At 41.1% G+C, this 23,392-nt stretch overlaps 1 protein-coding gene across 1 annotated transcript in view; it reads right to left on the reverse strand.

Moving 5' to 3' along the window:
- Positions 1-23,392, reverse strand: part of ATP10B (ATPase phospholipid transporting 10B (putative)) — a 218,112-nt gene that overhangs the window by 23,095 nt on the left and 171,625 nt on the right. Inside the window, exons 18-23 of the mRNA XM_055386545.2 lie at positions 20,504-20,825; positions 17,705-17,781; positions 16,319-16,444; positions 12,503-12,703; positions 4,766-4,846; positions 3,294-3,398 (exon numbers count right to left, since the gene is read on the reverse strand). Of these exons, the coding sequence (XP_055242520.1) occupies positions 3,294-3,398; positions 4,766-4,846; positions 12,503-12,703; positions 16,319-16,444; positions 17,705-17,781; positions 20,504-20,825 (912 nt within the window). The remainder of the gene's footprint in view (positions 1-3,293; positions 3,399-4,765; positions 4,847-12,502; positions 12,704-16,318; positions 16,445-17,704; positions 17,782-20,503; positions 20,826-23,392) is intronic.

Here is a 23,392-nt window from a genome sequence, read left to right on the forward strand (position 1 = left end):
TGGCTTCCAGCTTCATCTATGTCCCTGCAAAAGACATGATCTCATTCTTTTTTATGGCTGCATAGTATTCTATGGTGTGTGTGTGTACCACATTTTCTTTATCCAATCTGTCATAGGGCATTTGAGTTGGTTCCATGTCTTTGCTATTGTAAATAGTGCTGCAATAAACGTTCGTATGCATGTGTCTTTATAGTAGAATGAATTATAATGCTTTGGGTATATCCCCAGTAATGGGATTGCTGGGTCAAATGGTATTTCTGGTTCTAGATCCTTGAGGAATCACCACACTGTCTTCCACAATGGTTGAACTGATTTACATTCCCACCAACAGTGTAAAAGCATTCCTATTTCTCCACTGCCTCACCATCTACTGTTTCTTCACTTTTTAATAATCGCCATTCTGACTGGTGTGAGATGGTATCTCATTATGGTTTTGATTTGCATTTCTCTACTGATCAGTGATGTTGAGCTTTTTTTCATGTTTGTTGGCCACATAAATGTCATCTTTTGAGAAGTATGTGTTCATATCCTTTGCCCACTTTTTGATGGTTTTTTTTTCTTGTAAATTTGTGTAAGTAAGTTCCTTGTAGATTCTAGATATTAGCCCTTTGTCAGATGGTTAGATTACAAAAATTTTCTCCCATTCTGTAGATTGCCTTTTCACTCTGATGATAGTTTCTTTTGATGTGCAGAAGCTCTTTAGTAAATTTTCATTTTTGTTGCAATTGCTTTTGGTGTTTTCGTCATGAAATCTTTGCCTATGCCTATGTCCTGAATGGTATTGCCTAGGTTTTCTTCTAGGGCTTTTATAGTTTTGGGTTCTATGTTTAAGTCTTTAATCCATCTTGAGTTAACTTTTGTATAAGGTGTAAGGAAGGGGTCCTGCATATGGCTAATCAGTTTTCCCAGTACCATTTATTAAATAGGGAATCTTTTCCCCATTGCTAGTTTTTGTCTGGTTTGTTGAAGATCAGATGGTTGTAGATGTGTGGTGTTATTTGAGGTCTCTGCTCTGTTCCATTGGTGTATATGTCTGTTTTGGTTATTGTAGCCTTGTAGTATAGTTTGAAGTCAGGTAGCATGATGCCTCCAGTTTTGTTCTTTTTACTTAGGATTTTCTTGGGTATACGAGCTCCTTTTTGGTTTCATATGAAATTTAAAGTAGATTTTTCTAATTCTGTGAATAATATTGATGGTAGTTTGGGAATAGCATTGATTCTATAAATTACTTTGGGCAGTATGGCCATTTTCACAATATTTGATTCTTCCTATCCATGAGCATGGAATGTTTTTCCATTTGTTTGTGTCCTCTTTTGTTTCCTTGACCAGTGGTTTGTAGTCCTCCTTGAAGAGGTCCTTCACTTCCATTGTTAGCTGTATTCCTAGGTATTTTATTCTCTTTGTAGCAATTGTGATTGGAAGTTCATTCATGATTTGGTGCTCTGTTTGTCTATTGTTGGTGTATAGGAATGCTTATGATTTTTGTACATTGATTTTCTATCCTAAGACTTTGCTGAAGTTGCTCATCAGCTTAAGCAGTTTTTGGGCTTAGATAATCTTTTTTTTTTTCTTTTGAGATGGAGTCTTGCTCCATAACCCAGGCTGGAGTGCAGTGGCATGATCTCAGCTCACTGCAACCTCTGTCTCCCAGGTCTCAGTTTAAGCAATTCTGCTTCAGCCTCCTGAGCTCCTGAGTAGCTGGGATTACGGGCACATGCCATCATGCCTAGCTAATTTTTGTATTTTTAGTAGAGATAAGGTTTCACCATGTTGGCCAGGCTGGTCTTGAACTTCTCACCTTGTGATCGGCCTCCCAAAGCACTGGGATTACAGGTGTGAGCCGCCGCGCCTGCCCTGACAATGGGGTTTTCTAAATATACAATCATGTCATCTGTAAGCAGACAATTTTACTTTCTCTCTTTCTATTTGAATACCCTTTATTTCTTTCTCATGCTTGATTGCCCTGGCCAGAACTTCAATACTATGTTGAATAGGAGAGGGGGTTTTCAAAATGAGAACTCCATGATCCAAAACTACCTTTGAGTGGCTCTTATCAGCCACTGCCCAGCTGGTTATGGCCTCCTTTAGCTTGTGATAGTGGTGGTGGGAGGTTGGGGTGGAGAGTTCCATTGCAGAATGTAGGAACATGCTGAGCCTACTTGGGGCTATTTTCCAAATTTTTAATGCTTGTACTTCCAGAAAGCCATCTGAACTTGGCTAAGGACACATCTTTCTGTTAAGTGTTCCCTGTGTACCATTCAATCTTATCTACTTACACTATTAGCATGGATGTTAAAGGCTCACATTAAACTGCCAGGGTTCAAAACTTGCTTCTATCTTAAACTGCTTGGGGGCAAGTTAAACCTTATTGCATCTACCATATTTCTAAATCTGTAAAATGGGAATATAGAAACACCTAACACAAAGGGCTCTAGAGGTTAAATAATACATGCTAATCATGTAGAGAGACACTTGGTATAGACAGAATTGTAAGCTATTAGTTTTTATAGTTATTACTGTGACTAGAATAATCTAATCAGAAAGGTGACATTGCCTTCTTAGATATCAAAATGTGATATTTGGATATGCTTGAGGCATGGTTACCTGGAGGCATGTTTCTAATCATTCACCCTAAAATTAAATGGGGAGAATTCCTCCTTAACACAGCCTCAGGTATGTATGGTCAGTGTTTTCCTTGTCTCTGAAACACCCCTGAACTGTTTTTGTTTTTTGAGATGGAGTCTCACTCTGTCACCCAGGCTGGAGTGTGGTGGCATGATCTTGGCTCACTGCAACCTCCACCTCCCATGTTCAAGCAATTTTCCTGCCTCAGCCTCCCGAGTAGCTGTGACCACAGGCGCCTGCTACCACACCCAACTAATTTTTTTATTTTTAGTAGAGACAGGGTTTCACCATGTTGGCCAGGCTGGTCTCAAATTCCTGACCTCAGGTGATCTGTCCACCTCGGCCTCCCAAAGTGCTGGGATTACAGGTGTGAGCCACCATGCCTGGCCATACCCCTGAACTTTTTATCAATTATCTGTTTTTGCAACTAATTATCTCATTGTTTTATTTATGTTAGTTTTAACATCCTGGCTAGATGAAAAGCAAGTTGATGCCAGAATTTTATCTTTTTCACCCCTTTCATCCCTGTACAGGTAGGACATAGGGTAGGAGCTTAGTGTGTATTTATTGAGGGGATTGATAACACAGAATGAAACAATTCAGAAATTTGAGTATAGTCAATGGACAGGAGCACAGTTTTGAAGCCAAAGGGGCTCTGGGACACTTACCCATGTCTTCATTTCCATTGCCTGGTGCAAAAGGATTGTGGTGAGGGAGATGGTGTTGATTGGTGTCCCAAAGGTAAAGACATCTATATCAGAGCCCTTATAGGTCTGCAGAGGAGGCACAGACAGGCATTGTCAGGTATGTCTGTGGACTTAAAACTTTGGCTTTGACACAGTGATTATAAAGCATCAATGAAGGCAGTTGTCAATGGAGAAGGAGGTACCCAGCTGCCATCTGTGTGGTACTGATCCGAGGAACAAGTCAAGGTAAGAAAGGAATTGATAGGACTAATTTAGAAATGGTGTTTGCAGGAGTAAGCCAATATGGGGATTGTGAAACCATTGTGGAATGAATGAAGAAAGAATTCATTGAGAGCCCATCAGACACAATGCTAACAGCTGAGGATACTTCTGTGTTTGCCTACAATGAGTTTAGTCTATTAGGCAGTGCAGATGTGGTACAATTTAAGGAAGTAAGTGCTATAATAGAGGCAAGTACAAGGTATGCTGGGAACACAGAAGAGAGGATATATTAGCTGAGACCAGAATAAGAGGAGTTAATCACTTGGAAAGAGAGGGTAAATGCAGTTCCAGCAAAGGTCAGAACGGAGGGTGAACACAGATGGTTTGTAGAACTCCAGAGTCCTACATTGTAGGTCTGTTGAGCATATTCAAGGGCAAAAGATACAGCAGGAAAGCCAAGCAAAGGCCTGGCCAGGGAGGGTATTGTAAGCCAGGAAATTCAAGCAAAGCACAAGATCCCTGCCTCCCCTAACTCCATCATCTTGCTAATTATGAAAGAATATGAGCCCAGAGGTTGGATAAGCAACAGTGTTTACCTGGTGGAAATTGCTTCCCATCCTGTTCCGTGTGTCCAGGAAGAAGACATATATTGTTTGCTACCTAAATTCTCACTATTTAAACTGAGGAATCAAACTGATATCGGGCTGGTATCCCTTGCTATCCGCATTCTTGCTACTTTTTTCAGATAATGTACTATCTCATTATCGGAACTTGCTGCCTCTGAAGGCTAGCTTCCTTGACCTTCAAAGCACAAGTGTATATAAAAATCAAGGGTAGTAAATTCAAATACCTTCAGTGTTCAAGTAGGAAACAGTTAATGAATAAAGATAGCCAGATGTAAGACAAAGGGGGAGTGGTGGAGACTAAGGCAAACTGGAGAACATGCTCACAAGGTGAGCCCAGCTGCAAAGTCAAGTCCAGATTTTTGCTATGAGGGGAAAAATGACCCAGTATAAATATAGCTTTCAGTTTTTCAAGAGCCAGCAGAAATCAAAATGTTTGGGTAGTGTTCTGACTTTTCAAACACCTTGGGTTGGATGTAACCTGCAGGCTACCTGTTTGAGCCTCTGCTCTAAAGTGTCCAGAAGGACACTACTGGTCTGGAACTTTATATAAAAAGGACCAGTTCTTCTCTGCAATTTATGTGGTTAGAATGGGACTACATGACTTACCAGGTAAGGGATAAAGAAACAGATGAGGCTCTGGTAGAATGCATCCATCATAGAAATCCAGAAAGTCGACAGGTTATAGCACTGCCAGGAGAGAACACACCAATAATTATCACCCTTATAGCAAGCCTCTATTCTTTGCAAGCAACTTTTTTGCATGTGGCTGTGACAGACAACCAGACGCATACAATGCCTCTTGTATTTGTGGTAGTAGAATGGAGTAATTAGGAGCATAGACTTGGGGGTGACAGACTTCAGTTCAACTGTGTGACCTTGTGAAAATTACTAAACAGTGCGGAGAACTAGTTTCTTCTTCCATGAAATGTGGGCAAAAATAACACAGCCTATCTCCTTGGGGTTCAAGAGGACTAAATGCAATTGTGCCTTAGTACCTAGTAAGTACTCAGTGCCTAGCCAAGTACTCAGTTATTCATTGTTAACACTCATTAGTTCTTTTGCTACTGTTGCTACAAACTTGGCAAGTGTAAAGATTCTAAAGTTTCTAAGTGGCATCTGAGAGATCTCAATCATAGCCCGAATCACAGGTTCCCAAGTTTCTGAAGTTCAACGGCTCCAGAAACAAGGCTTCTCAGGCATCAATCTTTGTGCCTTCCCCAGGAAAAGTGAAACCTTTACAGTTTTTGGGTCTTGCTTTATTAACTTCTTTTAGATACTCAAGGAATTTGCTATGCAGTCAGCACTTTGATAGGAAGGGTAAACTTAGAAGAGCCCAAGGTGAACATGCACTCTCACCATGCCCCCTTTGTCTGGACTGCTTGGGCTTCTGTGTTGCTCTCTCCTCTTGGCTTTGGGGTAACGACTGGGCTTGCTGTTAGTCTATAAATAATTGCCAGATCTCAAATACCACACCTGGCTTTGCCCTTCTTTCCTCCAGGTGCAAGACACTCTCTGGCATTGCAAAGTCCCTCTTCCCAGAGCTCCCTCTTTGAGGCATCCAGGGTCCCTTGATCCAGCTTCTTGCTGGTGCTGGGAGTGCATGCTGTCTGACTTCTCCAAATCATTCAGGGCTGCAGTGTGGCCTCTCTGGGCCTCCTAGGATGCCACCTGATGGCTTCTCAGGCCTGCCCTAGTCTATTTGATACCAGCAAATTCTAAAGCACATAGAACTCAAAATTACAAGTTTTGCCTTCCCTAATATGAAATAGAACCATTGTATACCTTACCCAATGAAAAGCAAAGTAGATATAAATCCCAAGGGTTCTCAAACTGGGCTTCGGGGGTTCTATAGATGCATCTCAGAGCCTGGAGGGGACCGCTGAAAGGCATAGGATCCTTCTGCATGGCTCTTCCCCTTCGACTAGGGCAGTCCCATATTAATGTGTGATATAATTAAGAAATAATTGGGGCAGCCAAGATGGCCGAATAGGAACAGCTCTGGTCTACAGCTCCCAGCGTGAGCGACACAGAAGACAGGTGATTTCTGCATTTCCATCTGAGGTACCGGGTTCATCTCACTAGGGAGTGCCAGACAGTAGGTGCAGGACAGTGGGTGCAGTGCACCATGCACGAGCCAAAGCAGGGCAAGGCATTGCCTCATTCGGGAAGCACAAGGGGTCAGGGAGTTCCCCTTCCTAGTCAAAGAAAGGGGTGACAGATGGCACCTGGAAAATTGGGTCACTCCCACCCTAATACTGTGCTTTTCTGACAGGCTTAAAAAACGGCACACCAGGAGATTATATCCCACACATGGCTTGGAGGGTCCTATGCCCATGGAGTCTCGCTGATTGCTAGCACAGCAGTCTGAGATCAAACTGCAAGGCGGCAGTGAGGCTGGGAGAGGGGCGCCTGCCATTGCCCAGGCTTGCTTAGGTAAATAAAGCAGCCGGGAAGCTCGAACTGGGTGGAGCCCACCACAGCTCAAGGAGGCCTGCCTACCTCTGTAGGCTCCACCTCTGGGGGCAGGGCACAGATGAACAAAAAGACAGCAGTAACCTCTGCAGACTTAAATGTCCCTGTCTGACAGCTTTGAAGAGAGCAGTGGTTCTCCCAGCACGCAGCTGGAGATCTGAGAATGGGCAGACTGCCTCCTCAAGTGGGTCCCTGACCCCTGAGCAGCCTAACTGGGAGGCACCCCCCCAGTAGACGCAGACTGACACCTCACATGGCCGGGTACTTCTCTGAGACAAAACTTCCAGAGGAACAATCAGACAGCAGCATTCGCAGTTCACAAAAATCCGCTGTTCTGCAGCCACCACTGCTGTTACCCAGGCAAACAGGGTCTGGAGTGGACCTCTAGCAAACTCCAACAGACCTGCAGCTGAGGGTCCTGTCTGTTAGAAGGAAAACTAACAAACAGAAAGGACATCCACACCAAAAACCCATCTGTACATCACCATCATCAAAGACCAAAAGTAGATAAAACCACAAAGATGGGGAAAAAACAAAGCAGAAAAACTGGAAACTCTAAAAAGCAGAGTGCCTCTCCTCCTCCAAAGGAACGCAGTTCCTCACCAGCAATGGAACAAAGCTGGACAGAGAATGACTTTGACGAGTTGAGGGGAAGGCTTTAATCAAACTACTCCGAGCTACAGGAGGAAATTCAAACCAAAGGCAAAGAAGTTAAAAACTTTGAAAAAAATTTAGATGAATGTAGAACTAGAATAACTGATACAGAGAAGTGCTTAAAGGAGCTGATGGAGCTGAAAGCCAAGGCTCGAGAACTACGTGAAGAATGCAGAAGCCTCAGGAGCCGATGCAATCAACTGGAAGAAAGGGTATCAGTGATGGAAGATGAAATGAATGAAATGAAGTGAGAAGGGAAGTTTAGGGAAAAAAGAATAAGAAGAAATGAACAAAGCCTCCAAGAAATATGGGACTATGTGAATAGACCAAATCTACGTCTGATTGGTGTACGTGAAAGTGACGAGGAGAATGGAACCAAGCTGGAAAACACTCTGCAGGATATTATCCAGGAGAACTTCCCCAATCTAGCAAGGCAGGCCAACATTCAGTTTCAGGAAATACAGAGAATGCCACAAAGATACTCCTCGAGAAGAGCAACTCCAAGACACATAATTGTCAGATTCACCAAAGTTGAAATGAAGGAAAAAATGTTAAGGGCAGCCAGAGAGAAAGGGCGGGTTACCCACAAAGGGAAGCCCATCAGACTAACAGCTGATCTCTCCAGACTAACAGCTGATCTCTCAGCAGAAACTCCACAAGCCAGAAGAGTGGGGGCCAATATTCAACATTCTTAAAGAAAATAATTTTCAACTCAGAATTTCATATCCAGCCAAACTAAGCTTCATAAGTGAAGGAGGAATAAAATCCTTTACAGACAAACAAATGCTGAGAGATTTTGTCACCACCAGGCCTGCCCTACAAGAGCTCCTGAAGGAAGCACTAAACATGGAAAGGAACAACCAGTAACAGGCACTGCAAAATCACGCCAAATTGTAAAGACCATCAATGCTAGGAAGAAACTGCATCAACTAATGAGCAAAATAACCAGCTAACATCATAATGACAGGATCAAATTCACATATAACAATATTAACTTTAAATGTCAATGGACTAAATGCTCCAATTAAAAGACACAGACTTGCAAATTGGATAAAGAGTCAAGACCCATCAGTGTGCTGTATTCAGGAAATGCATCTCATGTGCAGAGACACACATAGGCTCAAAATAAAATGATGGAGGAAGATCTACCAAGCAAATGGAAAACAAAAAAAGGCAGCAGGGGTTGCAATCCTAGTCTCAGATAAAACAGACTTTAAACCAACAAAGATCAAAAGAGACAAAGAAGTCCATTACATAATGGTAAAGGGATCAATTCAACAAGAAGAGCTAACTATCCTAAATATATATGCACCCAATACAGGAGCATCCAGATTCATAAAGCAAGTCCTGAGTGACCTACAAAGAGACTTACTTAGACTCCCACACAATGATAATGGGAGACTTTAACACCCTACTGTCAACATTAGACAGATCAATGAGACAGAAAGTTAACAAGGATATCCAGGAATTGAACTCGGCTCTGCACCAAGCAGACCTAATAGACAACTACAGAACTCTCCACCCCAAATCAACAGAATATACATTCTTTTTAGCACCACACCACACTTATTTCAAAACTGACCACATAGTTGGAAGTAAAGCACTCCTCAGCAAATGTAAAAGAACAGAAATTATAGCAAACTGTCTCTCAGACCACAGTGCAATCAAACTAGAACTCAGGATTAAGAAACTCACTCAAAACCACTGAACTGCATGGAAACTGAACAACCTGCTCCTGAATGACTACTGGGTACATAACGAAATGAAGGCAGAAATAAAGATGTTCTTTGAAACCAATGAGAACAAAGACACAACATACCAGAATCTCTGGGACACATTTAAAGCAGTGTGTAGAGGGAAATTTATAGCACTAAATGCCCACAAGAGAAAGCAGGAAAGATCTAAAATTGACACCCTAACATCACAATTAAAAGAACTAGAGAAGCAAGAGCAAACACATTCAAAAGCTAGCAGAAGGCAAGAAATAACTAAGATCAGAGCAGAACTGAAGGAAAGAGAGACACAAAAAACCCTTCAAAAAATCAATGAATCCAGGAGCTTGTTTTTTGAAAAGATCAACAAAATTGAGAGACTGCTAGCAAGATTAATAAAGAAGAAAAGAGAGAAGAATCAAATAGATGCAATAAAAAATGATAAAGGGGATATCACCACTGATCCCACAGAAATACAGACTACCATCAGACAATACAACAAACACCTCTATGCAAATACACTAGAAAATCTAGAAGAAATGGATAAATTCCTTGACACATACACCCTCCCAAGACTAAACCAGGAAGAAGTTGAATCTCTGAATAGACCAATAACAGGCTCTGAAATTGTGGCAATAATCAATAGCTTACCAACCAAAAAGAGTCCAGGACCAGAAGGATTCACAGCTGAATTCTACCAGAGGTACAAGATGGAACTGGTACCATTCCTTCTAAAACTATTCCAATCAAGAGAAAAAGGGAATCCTCCCTAACTCATTTTATGAGGCCAGCATCATCCTGATACCAAAGCTGGGCAGAGACACAACCAAAAAAGAGAATTTTAGACCAATATCCTTGATGAATATTGATGCAAAAATCCTCAATAAAATACTGGCAAACTGAATCCAGCAGCACATCAAAAAACTTATCCACCATGATCAAGTTGGCCTCATCCCTGGGATGCAAGTCTGGTTTAATATACACAAATCAATAAATGTAATCCAGCATATAAACAGAACCAAAGACAAAAACCACGTGATTATCCCAACAGATGCAGAAAAGGCCTTTGACAAAATTCAACAACCCTTCATGCTAAAAACTCTCAATAAATTAGGTATTGATGGGACGTATCTCAAAATAATAAGAGCTATCTATGACAAACCCACAGCCAATATCCTACTGAATGGGCAAAAACTGGAAGCATTCCCTTTGAAAACTGGCACAAGACAGGGATGCCCTCTCTCACCACTCCTATTCAACATAGTGTTGGAAGTTCTGGCCAGGGCAATTAGGTAGGAGAAGGAAATAAAGGGTATTCAATTAGGAAAAGAGGGAGTCAAATTGTCCCTGTTTGCAGATGACATGATTGTATATCTAGAAAACCCCATTGTCTCAGCCCAAAATCTCCTTAAGCTGATAAGCAACTTCAGCAAAGTCTCAGGATACAAAATCAATGTACAAAAATCACAAGCATTCTTATACACCAATAAGAGACAGAGAGCCAAATCATGAGTGAACTCCCATTCACAATTGCTTCAAAGAGAATAAAATACCTAGGAATCCAACTTACGAGGGATGTGAAGGACCTCTTCAAAGAGAACTACAAACCACGGCTCAATGAAATAAAAGAGGATACAAAGAAGTGGAAGAACATTCCATGCTCATGGGTAGGAAGAATCAATATCATGAAAATGGCCATAGTGCCCAAGGTAATTTATAGATTCAATGCCATCCCCATCAAGCTAACAATGACTTTCTTCACAGAATTGGAAAAAACTACTTTAAAGTTCATATGGAACCAAAAAAGAGCCCACATTGCCAAGTCAATCCTAAGCCAAAAGAACAAAGCTGGAGGCACCACACTACCTGACCTCAAACTATACTACAAGGCTACAGTAACCAAAACAGCATGGTACTGGTACCAAAACAGAGATATAGACCAATGGAACAGAACAGAGCCCTCAGAAATAATGCTGCATATCTACAACTATCTGATCTTTGACAAACCTGACAAAAACAAGCAATGGGGAAAGGATTCCCTTTTTAATAAATGGTGCTGGGAAAACTGGCTAGCCATATATAGAAAGCTGAAACTGGATCCCTTCCTTACACCTTATACAAAAATTAATTCAAGATGGATTAAAGATTTAAACGTTAGACCTAAAACCATAGAAACCCTAGAAGAAAACCTAGGCATTACCATTCAGGACATAGGCATGGGCAAGGACTTCATGTCTAAAACACCAAAAGCAATAGCAACAAAAGCCAAAATTGACAAATGGGATCTAATTAAAGAGCTTCTGCACAGCAAAAGAAACTACCATCAGAGTGAACAGGCAACCTACAAAATGGGAAAAAATTTTCACAACCTACTCATCTGACAAAGGGCTAATATTCAGAATCTACAATGAACTCAAACAAATTTACAAGAAAAAAATAAACAACGCCATCAAAAAGTGGGCAAAGGACACGAACAGATACTTCTAAAAAGAAGACATTTATGCAGCCAAAAAACACATGAAAAAATGCTCACCATCACTGGCCATCAGAGAAATGCAAATCAAAACCACAATGAGATACCATCTCACACCAGTTAGAATGGCAATCATTAAAAAGTCAGGAAACAACAGATGCTGGAGAGGATGTGGAGAAATAGGAACACTTTACACTGTTGGTGGGACTGTAAACTAGTTCAACCATTGTGGAAGTCAGTGTCACGATTCCTCAGGGATATAGAACTAGAAATACCATCTGACCCACCCATCCCATTACTGGGTATATACCCAAAGGACTATAAATCATGCTGGTATAAAGACACATGCACACGTATGTTATTGCGGCACTATTCACAATAGCAAAGACTTGGAACCAACCCAAATGTCCAACAATGATAGACTGGATTAAGAAAATGTGGCACATATACACCATGGAATACTATGCAGCCATAAAAAATGATGAGTTCATGTCCTTTGTAGGGACATGGATGAAATTGGAAATCATCATTCTCAGTAAACTATTGCAAGGACAAAAAACCAAATACTGCATGTTCTCACTCATAGGTGGGAATTGAACAATGAGAACACATGGACACAGGAAGGGGAACATCACACACTGGGGCCTGTTGTGGGGTGGGGGGAGGGGGGAGGGATAGCATTAGGAGATATACCTAATGCTAAATGATGAGTTAATGGGTGCAGCACACCAGCATGGCACATGTATACATATGTAATTAACCTGCACATTGTGCACATGTACCCTAAAACTTAAAGTATAATAACAATAAAAAAAATTAAAAATACCCACTAGCCTAGCCCAACACCCTCAATAGCAAATAAGAAACGGGTCAGGAAAGGAGAGAGGAGTTACTCAAAGTAAATGATGGAACAGTGGTCAGAATGCAGGCTTCTGACCCCAGCATACAGCTCTTTCTCTGATGCCTCCAGAGGGGAGGTAGAGGTCAGTAAGAAGCTGAAGTCACCTCCCTTTGGCTGCTCGATCTCCTTACCTCAGAGTTCTGGCCACTCTTGTATAGCTCAGGCAAAGCCAGGAGTGTTTCTGCAGAGATGTCTTTGTCAAGGACTCCAAAGACGAGAGGAGGCAAGGAGGTAAAGAAGAGATTGAAGAATATCATCTGCCAGTAATCAATCATGGTGGAGCTGGAGAAACCACAGAAGAACTGATACCAGAAGAGCAGGTTGACGTAGCACTGCAGGCAGAGAGCATGGCCTTGTGAGTGGGGCTCCATGTGCAGCCGGTCACCAGCTCCTGCTTCGGACCTCTGGGAGCTGCTGGAGTGGCAGTTTCCTCATTTATAACCCACAGGGTTATGTAAGGATGAGAGAGAATTCTAATCCTCGGAGCAGTAGCTACCGCTGTTACTACTACTACTATTGCTACTAACATTCTTCAGGACCTGAAGGGAATTCCACTAACTTGTTTAAAGGGGAGTGGACAGTAAGTCTTCACTTAACATTGCCAATAGGTTCTTAGAAACTGCAACTTAAAGCAAAATGATGTATGGCAAGCCCCGGAATAACACTGCTTAATTCGACATCACATTTTCTAGGAACCTATTGATGACATTAAGTGAGGACTTGGTGTACTATGATGGTTAAAAGTACAGATTTTGGAGGCAGAGAGGCCTGGTTTTGAATCCCCAGTTCTGTCACTTACTAGCTGTGTGACCTTGGACAAACTACTTAACCTTTCTGAATAGCATTTTATCATCTGTCAACTGGGAATAGTAGTACTTAGACCAATGGCATGCGAAATATGAATGGCAGTGGAGTGGTAATAGAAAGGGATGTCACTGACAAAGGGGTAATAGAAAGATTGAACCATGAGCAGGACACCTGGTAGGACGGTGACCTCGTGAGAAGGTTGACTTCACTGTACTTTCCTAATGGTCATGCAGCTCAGAAGGGTGAATGAGAAAATCTGCCTAAATGTTGTTCATTTTTTTCTAAAGCTCTTTCTCACTCAAGATCTCCTCTCTTGTGGGTGGGCTGGGTCACCGTTATTGTCTACCATATTGCGATATGGTTTGGTGATTTGACCAAGGTCATACATATAAGCAGCTGGTCCTGGAGTTAGAACTAGAACTTCTCAGTTATGTGGGGCTGAGGCACAGAGATGTGAAGGGTCTTGCAAGAAATCATTCAGCAGGTTTGTGTTCAAGCTGCAACTCCTATTTCTGAACTGCTGGGTCAATGTTATTTTGGAGGGGCTATTTTAACATATTGCCACTAGTAGTAACATCAGTTATAAAATTTGACCTTCTATATGTGCCAGGAGTGAGATATACATCAGTATATCAGCATATAGTACATCATTGGATGTGCAATACACACTATGGATTGTCCTAACAAACTTGCAAGGTTAATATTGCTATAGTAGTACTACGTTATTGTACTGATATATCACACGTTGATATTAACAATAATATTAACATTATTAGGCCCACTCTACAGATGAAGAATCCAAGGTTCTGACATACTGTTGCCCCCTGCCCAAATTCAGAGCTAGAGAGTGGTACAATCAGCATCTGAATTTTCAAAGTTCTTTCTCTTTTTAACTACCTCTAAACTTTCTCAGTCCTATCTTTGGCTTATACGATTAGACTTTTCTAGACACATACAGCCTGCAAAGCTGAAAATATTTATTATTATCTAGCTCTTTGAAGAAAAAGCTTCCTGAGACCTGATGTAGACAGCCTCACGCGGGCCATGATTGGCTTGATTCCTGCTCTATACCCATTGCTCAGCCCTGTTCCCGACACACAGCAGACATTCAATTGTTATTTGAATCAATGTAGTTAATCTTAGCTCTATGCTAACACCCATCCTGGAGTTTCAACGTTACAGAGTGCTTCTTTCCTCCTGAGGCCCTGGTAAGATCTTGCTTGTTTTTCACTTCTGCCTAACTGGAATCTTTGTACCTTGCAGGGAGTGCATTGAACCCCATGGCAGCATTGCTGAGATTGGATGCCTGCTCTTTCTCTCAAGAAGCTACAGTGCAGTAATTAATTCATTGTTCAAATTTCAGAGCAGGCCAGGTTTTAATCCCCTCTGAAATTGGTTTCGGATGTGGAAGTCATAGTTCTCCACCTTCTAATTGCAACAGGGAGATAATGCGGCATTAGTATCACAATTTTGAGCATGGCATTGGGCTGGAAATAAATATCATTTAAGCTTTGAAAGCGTGGCTGCTTGGAAACGTTTTCTTTCCTATTTCACAAATTTAATGCAGAGAAGAGGCTGTGCTTATTCAAAAGAATTATTCCTTGAGCTGCCAAAAAAAATTAAACAAGAGCATTTTGAATTCTAAATAAACAGTCTTTCACTCTCAAAGTGAGTTTCAAGTCAGATGGAGTGACTTGTTTGCGTAGACTTGCTGAGATAATATTACCATCAAGTTGATTGAATTTACATTACTTTTTGTCATGCTGTTTATCTACATATACATTGAACTTTGCACAGAAAGTCATTCCTGAGCAAAGGTGACTGTGTCAGAGTCTGAAAGAAAGACTGGAGCAAGAGGAAAAATTGCAATTTTGTAGCTACTACCTGGCTAATGTTTCTCTTCCATCACCTTGGTCTTAATCCTCCCCTTTTACTTATGTAAAGAGGAGTCAAATTGTTTGGAAATCTTGGGGTTTATTAAAAGCCTTTGAAGTAGATAATGAAAAACTCTGTCTTTTGTTCCCTCCATTAGTATAGCACTGTTCTGACTTCTTCCTATTCCCATTGTTAATAAAGGGCTTTTCAAAGAAGAGTCTTCTGACCGTTTTAATACCTCAGTTGGTATGTGTTTGCTTTGGGCCCTCATCAATAAGACAGAAACCAACATAGTTTTAGAAGACACAACTTACTGTTTGTATTTTTATAGGGCTATATGTTTTTCAGAGCTCTGACACTAAGGCCTCTTGACACAGAATTATAGTTTCCCCATATTATTGATGAAAAGATAAATTAATCTCTGTGAGCTTCAGTTTCTTCAAGGTCATACAGCATGCTGGAGTCAGGTAAGACTACCCAGACAATCTCTGCACCTCAAACATCTTTGCCAAGTAGATATTTTATTTAGTATCCTGCCCTCCAGCAAATCCCTGAAAGAAAGCCCAGGGGCACTGAAGTGATATGCAAGTCCCAAGTTGAAGCCATGGGCTCCAGGCTTATATTCTGTGAGGTACTTTTCACCTTCACTCTCCCAAGGCATGGGGTATAGCTCTTGCACTGAGCTGGCTCTATATAGAGAGAAAATCTAAGATACAGTTCAGACTAGCTCTTCAAATCCTTCTTTGTTACAATAAGAAAATCTCATTTATGAGACTTAACTCCAAGAGTAATGACAGCAACAATAATAAAAAAATGGCTAACTTTATAAACGATTACGATATGCTAATCACTTTATATACAAATTCTCACTTAGTCCTCATAGCAAATATGAGAAAGGTACTATTACCACCCATTTTACAGACGGCGAAACTGAGATTTGGGGACATTATCACATATGGGAATCTGGATTTATACCCAACGTGTCTGACTCCAGAGTCTACACTTGCAGCTATTCATGCTGCCCTCTGTGTGCCAGGTGCTTTTTCATACAGCATTGCCAATTCTCACAATAACTTCACAAAAATAGAAAGTGAAGAGTCTAGCTCAAGGTCACAGAGCTATTAAGGAACAGTTTCAAGATCTAACACTATGCCAGCCTGACTGCTTCCTTTATGCTGAGGTGCTTTGCCCACTGCTAGGGGGAGATCTGGCCCCGTGGCAAGGCCTGCCAAGCCCTGGGTGAGAGGACGCCATAGGCTACTTACCACGTTCTTGTAGAGGTAGTACGCCACCATCCTGGCCAGGCGCGAGTAACACCAGTGGCCATGCACGAGCAGCAACTTCTTGAGATGCTTAAAGCGGGTGATGGCAAAGTCGCTGGACATGACAGCCTGAGAGGTGAGAGCAGACACATCAGCTTCCATCCATGGCTGCCAGTGCCCCAGAGGGACTCTCTCAAGGGCGTTGCTTTGGTCTAGGCCTGCAGCCAGCAGAGTCCTAAAGACCCCTTGTGGTCACTCTTGGGTAGCTTTTTGGATTCTGACACCCCACCCTCCCTTCTGGGAAATCCAAACCTCTCTAGAATCCAAGGAGGGCAGATCAGAAGGGATCAGTGGTCTAGGCTGGCTCTTCATCCGTTTATCCAGCAAGCATTGACTGTGGCCCAGTAAGTGTCAGGCACCGTGCTAGGGATGTGATGGTTAACCAGAGAGAAGGGGCTTCCATTCAAGCAATTTTCAATCCTCTGAACACCTTTCACCACCCCCTGAGTCAGGCCATTGGCTCCATTCACAGATGGAGCTAAGTGACAGCTCTTCCTTTACCCGGAGCTGAAATATGTCTTCTGCCCCTGGGATTACTCAGAACAAGACACAGTTTATAGTACTCTTTTAAAAACATGAACACTGAACATGCCTGTTTATAAGTCCTGGCATAAACTTTGGTCTAATTCCCTGTGCCTCAGTTTCCCCATCTAAAAAATGGAATAGCAATCCCTTACAGGGTGTGATGATTATTAAAATTCAATGAGATCCTAAATGTGAAGTGTCTAACACAAGCTTGTCCAACCTGCATGTCGCATGTGGCCCAGGATGGCTTTGAATGTGGCCCAAAATTATGAGACTTTTTTTTGCAATTTTTTTAAAGCTCATCAGCTATAGTTAGTGTGTTTTATGTGTAGCCCAATACAATTCTTCTTCCAGTGTGGCCCAGGGAAGCCAAAAGATTGGATACCCCTGGTCTAACAGATTGCTGGCATATAGGAGATACGCAAAGGTTAACATTTCAGAACTATTCTGCAGCTTCCCAGTCAATGCTCTCTATCCTCATCAACAAATTTAAGCAGTGCCAAATGTTTACACTGGTGGTGGAAATACAATTGTTAATGGCTCAAAACCCACAAAATGTCTGTTTAAATGGGAAAATTTAGCAGTCAAGTTAGTTTGCTTCTTCCAAGCTGAATTTTGACACTACGAAAGTGTACATTTGCAAAATGATTTCAAATGTCCTTATGTCTGTCATTGCTTATGGAGGGCATTGCAACTTTGGATGTGGGTGGAAGTTCTCAGGGAGAAGTTTCTCCAACACTCTGGATATTTCCTTATATCTCAACTAAGGACCAAAGAAAGAAGAATAGTTGCAGAGAACAATACCTGCATGCCTTCCTGTCCAGATATTCCAATTCCAATATCAGCAGCTTGAATCATGCTTACATCATTTGCTCCATCACCTGAAAGAGAGGTCATGAGGTGTCTTTATTTTTGGTCCAACTGCTCAGTGACAATGAGGTAGCTCTAAAGTGTCCCCAGTTATGTACAATTGAATCCTTTTAACATTACTCTAGTGCTATAGAAAGTCATTGCTATAGTGCTTAGCTTGAGAGATGTCATTTCTTCTTTGGACAATAAGTCCTACCATTTTCTTTACCATTCAACAAATATAGGACTTACCAAGTGTCTTTTTTTCTAGGCACAGTGTTAGGTATTGGGGATATAATGGTAATCAAGAGACTTAGGCAGTTTTCAAAAAAATGCCTTCACAAATGTTACAATGAACTTTACTGATGAGCAAATGGAGAATTTGAGCAACTTAGAGACTTGGCAAGGGTAATTCCACTAGAGAAAGGACCCAGGAGAAATGGAACTCAGATCTTTCAGATTCCAGGGCCAACACACTTCCCTCGGTCAAACTTGAAATACCATATCAAGACAACTGGACAGTTTGGAGAGTGAAATCATCAGAAATTGTCAATGGTTTCCAAGGAGAGGGATGATATTTTGTTTCTCAGTGTAGAGAAATGAGATTGATTCATGTTTTTGAAATATATTTAGTCACACTGAGTTTCCATTCAATGAACTGCGTTGTTTCAGGAAACTGGAGGTAAGGCATAGACACACACACACACAAACACACACACACGGTCTCCTTCTATACCAAGACTGTTCAAGATCTTTCCATGATGAGGGAAATGTTCTATATCTGCACTGTCCAATATAGAAACCAGTAGCCACATGTGTCTATGGAAATTTTGCTGGTGAAATTCAATTTAAATTTAAGTAGCCACAGATAGCTCTATACAGTGAGGCCTTCCCCAGAAGCCGAACTCTCCCCAGTGCTTTTTCTGTAAAGGGTCACGTGGTAAATATTTTAGGCTTTGTGAGCCAAGAAGCAAAATTGAACAGTTATTCTTGCTGAAAGGCTATTAATCCTTTATAAATTTTACATTGAAAAATGGAAAAATAATTCTTAGTATCCATACAAAAACGTGCCATGGGTTGGATTCAGCCTGCAGGCCATAGTTTGCCAACCCTTGTTGTTGTAGACTATGCTGCCTTCATTCTTTTCCCGGCCCTACATGTTTTCTAGCAGTTTCTCAGAATAAGCCACAATTAAATTTATATTATTATGATATAGAATATAAAATGGGAGGGAGAGAATGATCCTTCTAGTTATCTGATGACACATTTATTGGTCTTAAATTGTTTTGCCATGAGTAGCCTTTATTCTAAAATATTTTTTTCTTGATTGCATAGCAATGCATAATTTTGATCTTCCCCATGCAAAACAAATCCAACCTTTAATCTCTTCTGTTAGTGAGCCAGGAGAAGTAGAGGTGTGAAACCATGCTATTTTTCGCCACACTGGTTTTGTTTCTGTTGCTATGGGAGTGAAGCCAATATCTGACCTCAGACAAAATCATTCTTGGGCTATTGCCTTGTGTGTGTCTGAATTTCTGAAGAGGACAATTCCAGGCATAAAAGTAGGATGTCATTGCTAAATTTGTTCTCTGCTTTCTTTCAGCCCCACTCTTGTTATTCTCTACTGTTCTTACCTGAAAACCAGGAACAAAACCATCATGTTTAATAGGGTTTCTATTTGAAATGTTAGGAAAGAAAATCTTATCCCATGCCTGTGTAGGAGGAGGAGAGGCTGGCACCATCTGTAAGAATATCCCTAAGAGAAGGCAATATTTACTACATGCTTGGTATGTGCTGGGCAGGGGATCCAAAAGTGAATAAGGCTGACATCTTTCTACTCGAGGAACTCATGGTCTACTGAGGAGGCCATCACAGAAGGTATGACAGTGCTTTGAGCTATGAGTACTGGGTGCTGTGGGAGCCCCCAGGGGAAAGCAAAGTTAGGTGGGATTGGAAGAAGTGTTTTACAGAGGAAATAACTTGTGCAAAGGCCCAGAAGTGAGAGAGGACAAGGCCCATGGAGAATGGTAAACAGTTTCATTTGTTGGAACATGGAAAGGCAAATGTTGGAGAAAGAAAGGTGGCCACAATAAGACACATGGCTGAGGGTAACAGAAGATCACGAAGATTCTTTTAAACCAGGTTTGGTTGTTCCTGAAAGGTGTTAAGTAAGTGCAGTTTTCATTTCTCTGTCCCAACATAATTAAAGTTTAGCCCCCTCTGAAAAATTCTTTATCAACCAATGCTAGCATCTATTGGTGATTGCTTTGTGCTGGCCTCGTATTTAGAAATAAACACACAAATTAAACATGAGACAGTACCAATCTTTAAAATCTCCCCACAAGCCATCAACACTCAGAATATCAAATCCCTAAACACCTGAAGTTGTGGCATGCATAAAGTATTAAAGGGAAAATGATCTGTATCCCAGAATTAAGATGATCTGAATATAATTACTGGCAACATTTCTTGAGCTACCTGGATTCACTGAATTCAAGGCCCCTGTTGGTTTTGACCTCCATCTAAACCCTGATTTATCTTTAGCTGACTTGCTAGTCCCAAGAACTTTGATGCACTGTCCCACTTCATCCCCTAGCTGCTGCATCTTGATTGTCATTTTGAACTCTCTCCCTCTAAGACAATGACTCACAGCCTAAGCATTCTGACTTTGAGACCTGACCTCCCACCTCCGGTCCAGCCTTTCATCAAATCATCCCTGCCAAAGTGCCACCCGCATCTCAGTATGATGGGTACCTATGGAAAGGGTCATGACGCGCAACTTGTCTCGCACCAGCTTGACTATCATACTCTTCTGGAGTGGCGTGGAGCGGCAGCACAGGACGGACCGACAATACTGGGTCAATTCCAGAAACTTCTTCTCTAGCTTTCCCTGGAAGATGGCATTCAATGTCTTCCCATCGATGACCAATCCAGCTTCTGGAACCACAGCTTCTGAGGTGATGGATGGTGTCTTGGAAGGTAAGCGGAACCCAAAGAGCTTGCGGTCTGGCTTCTGTAGTTCACGAAATTGCTTTAGCTCTTCCAATGCACAATTGAGGATGGATTCACAGGTCTCCTATAAAGAAGCATAATAATACAGTATTTGTAAGCAACCTTGGAAATGCATGTTAACAATTTCAGTTTATTCTTTAGTAAGAGAGTCATAAAACTCTACTACCATAGAGATTATTTACAAGCTATTCTCCAATTTTTATATTTCTCTGTAATATTTGACATAACATCAAAGGAATATTAATTTGGAACCAAATTAACAGCCAAAATAGAAGACACTGCTTGTGAATGGGAGTGAAAATAGCTCAGCAAGATGGAGATAGATACAAGGATGGCATAAGATAATAAATAATACTAATATAATGGTAGATAATGACAATATGTCATGCTGGTATGGTGCTTTCTATTTCTCACAGGTCATTTAAGTTCCCCTTTGTTCCTCAGAACATTCCTGTGTGGTAGATAGGGTGTGTATTCCCGATCTTAGAGATGAGGAGACTGAAATGAGATCTTTAACAACTCACCCAAGATCATCCAAACTTAGTAGTGGAGTAAGGATCATTACTACTTGAACTGTGGCTTCCTAACTGAAAAAAAATACATTGTACCTGTGTTTATCAATTGTTGTATTCCATGAAGGGTGCTAAGAACTGTGGCATGAAGCATCGATCACATTGGTTTGAACGGACTACGGTTATAAAAGTCTTATTGATGGAAATAAACTTATTAATTTTTTTTCTGGTGTTTGCCTTGAAATATAGTGAGAAAGTATTTCCTTTTTCAATTTTTTCTTCCATTATTTTTGATTATATAAAAAATAGTCATATTTTGATTCAAATTTATTCTTGATATCAACTTCTCTGAACATCACTTTTTAATAAAGTCATGGCAGAAAACAGCATTATCAATTTATTTTTATTATACTTCAAGTTCTAGGGTACATGTGCACAACGTGCAGGTTTGTTACATATGTATACGTGTGCCATGTTGGTTGGCTACACCCATTAACTCGTCATTTACATTAGGTATTTCTCCTAATGCTATCCCTCCTCCATCCCCCCACCCCACGACAGGCCCCGGTGTCTGATGTTCCCCCACCCTGTGTCCAAGTGTTTTCATTGTTCAATTCCCACCTATGAGTGAGAACATGTGGTGTTTGGTTTTCTGTCCTTGTGATAGTTTGCTGAGAATGATGGTTTCCAGCTTCATCCATGTCGCTACAAAGGACGTGAACTCATCCGTTTTTATGGCTGCATAGTATTCCATGGTGTATATGTGCTACATTTTCTTAATCCAGTCTATCATTGATGGACATTTGGGTTGGTTCCAGGTCTCTGTTATTGTGAATAGTGCTGCAATAAACATACATATGCATGTGTCTTTATAGTCGCATGATTTATAATCCTTTGGGCATATACCCAGTAATGGCATGGCTGGGTCAAATGGTATTTCTAGTTCTAGATCCTTGAGGAATCGCCACACTGTCTTCCACAATGGTTGAACTAGTTTACACTCCCACCGATAGTGTAAAAGCATTCCAAATTCTCCAGATCCTCTCTAGCACCTGTTGTTTCCTGACTTTTTAATGATCTCCATTCCAGCTGGTGTAAGATGGTATCTCATTGTGGTTTTGATTTGCATTTCTCTGATGGCCAGTGATGATGAGCATTTTTTCATGTGTCTGTTGGCTGCATAAATGTCTTCTTGTGAGAAGTGTCTGTTCATATCCTTTGCCCACTTTTTGATGGGGTTGTTTGATATTTTTCCTGTAAATTTCTTTAAGTTCTTTGTAGGTTCTGGATATTAGCCCTTTGTCAAATGGGTAGATTGCAAAAATTTTCTCCCATTCTGTAGGTTGCCTGTTCACTCTGATGGTAGTTTCTTTTGCTGTTCAGGAGCTCTTTAATTTAATTAGATCCTATTTGTTAATTTTGGCTTTTGTTGCCATTGCCTTTGGTGTTTTAGTCATGAAGTCTTTGCCCACGCCTTTGTCCTGAATAGCATTGTCTAGGTTTTCTTCTAGGGTTTTTATGGTTTTAGGTCTAACATTTAAGTCTTTAATCCATCTTGAACTAATTTTATCAATTTTAGTAGCATTGTTTTCTTCACATAGGTCTTCATTTTACAGTGTTTCTTCATCCATGGCAAGGGAGGATGATTTTACATTTATTGAAGTGCTAAAAGTTTCTTCTAAAAATAATATTCAAAGTGAGTCAAATTATTAAGTAAAAAAACAGTACAAGTCATATACAGATTTTGGAAAAAATTGTGAAAGCAGTTCTGAAGGGCCAGGGTTGGGGAACATTGATCTAGAGATTTAGAGATTTCTGTCTGGGGGAAAATGTCTGCCATAACTTTTTTTTTTTTTTTTTTTTTTTTTTTTGAGGCAGAGTCTCACTCTGTCACCCAGGCTGGAGTGCAGTGGGATAATCTCAGCTCACTGCAACCTCTGCCTCCTGGGTTCAAGTGATTTTCATGCCTCAGCCTCCCAAGTAACTGGGATTACCAGCATGCGCCACCACACCTGGCTAATTTTTATATTTTTAGTAAAGACAGGGTTTCACCATTTTGGCCAGGCTGGTCTTGAACTCCTGACCTCAAGTGATCCAAGTGCCTTGGCCTCCAAAGTGC

Source organism: Gorilla gorilla, chromosome 4 (assembly GCF_029281585.2).
Source record: "Gorilla gorilla gorilla isolate KB3781 chromosome 4, NHGRI_mGorGor1-v2.1_pri, whole genome shotgun sequence".
In the NCBI taxonomy this organism is placed as follows: domain Eukaryota; kingdom Metazoa; phylum Chordata; class Mammalia; order Primates; family Hominidae; genus Gorilla; species Gorilla gorilla.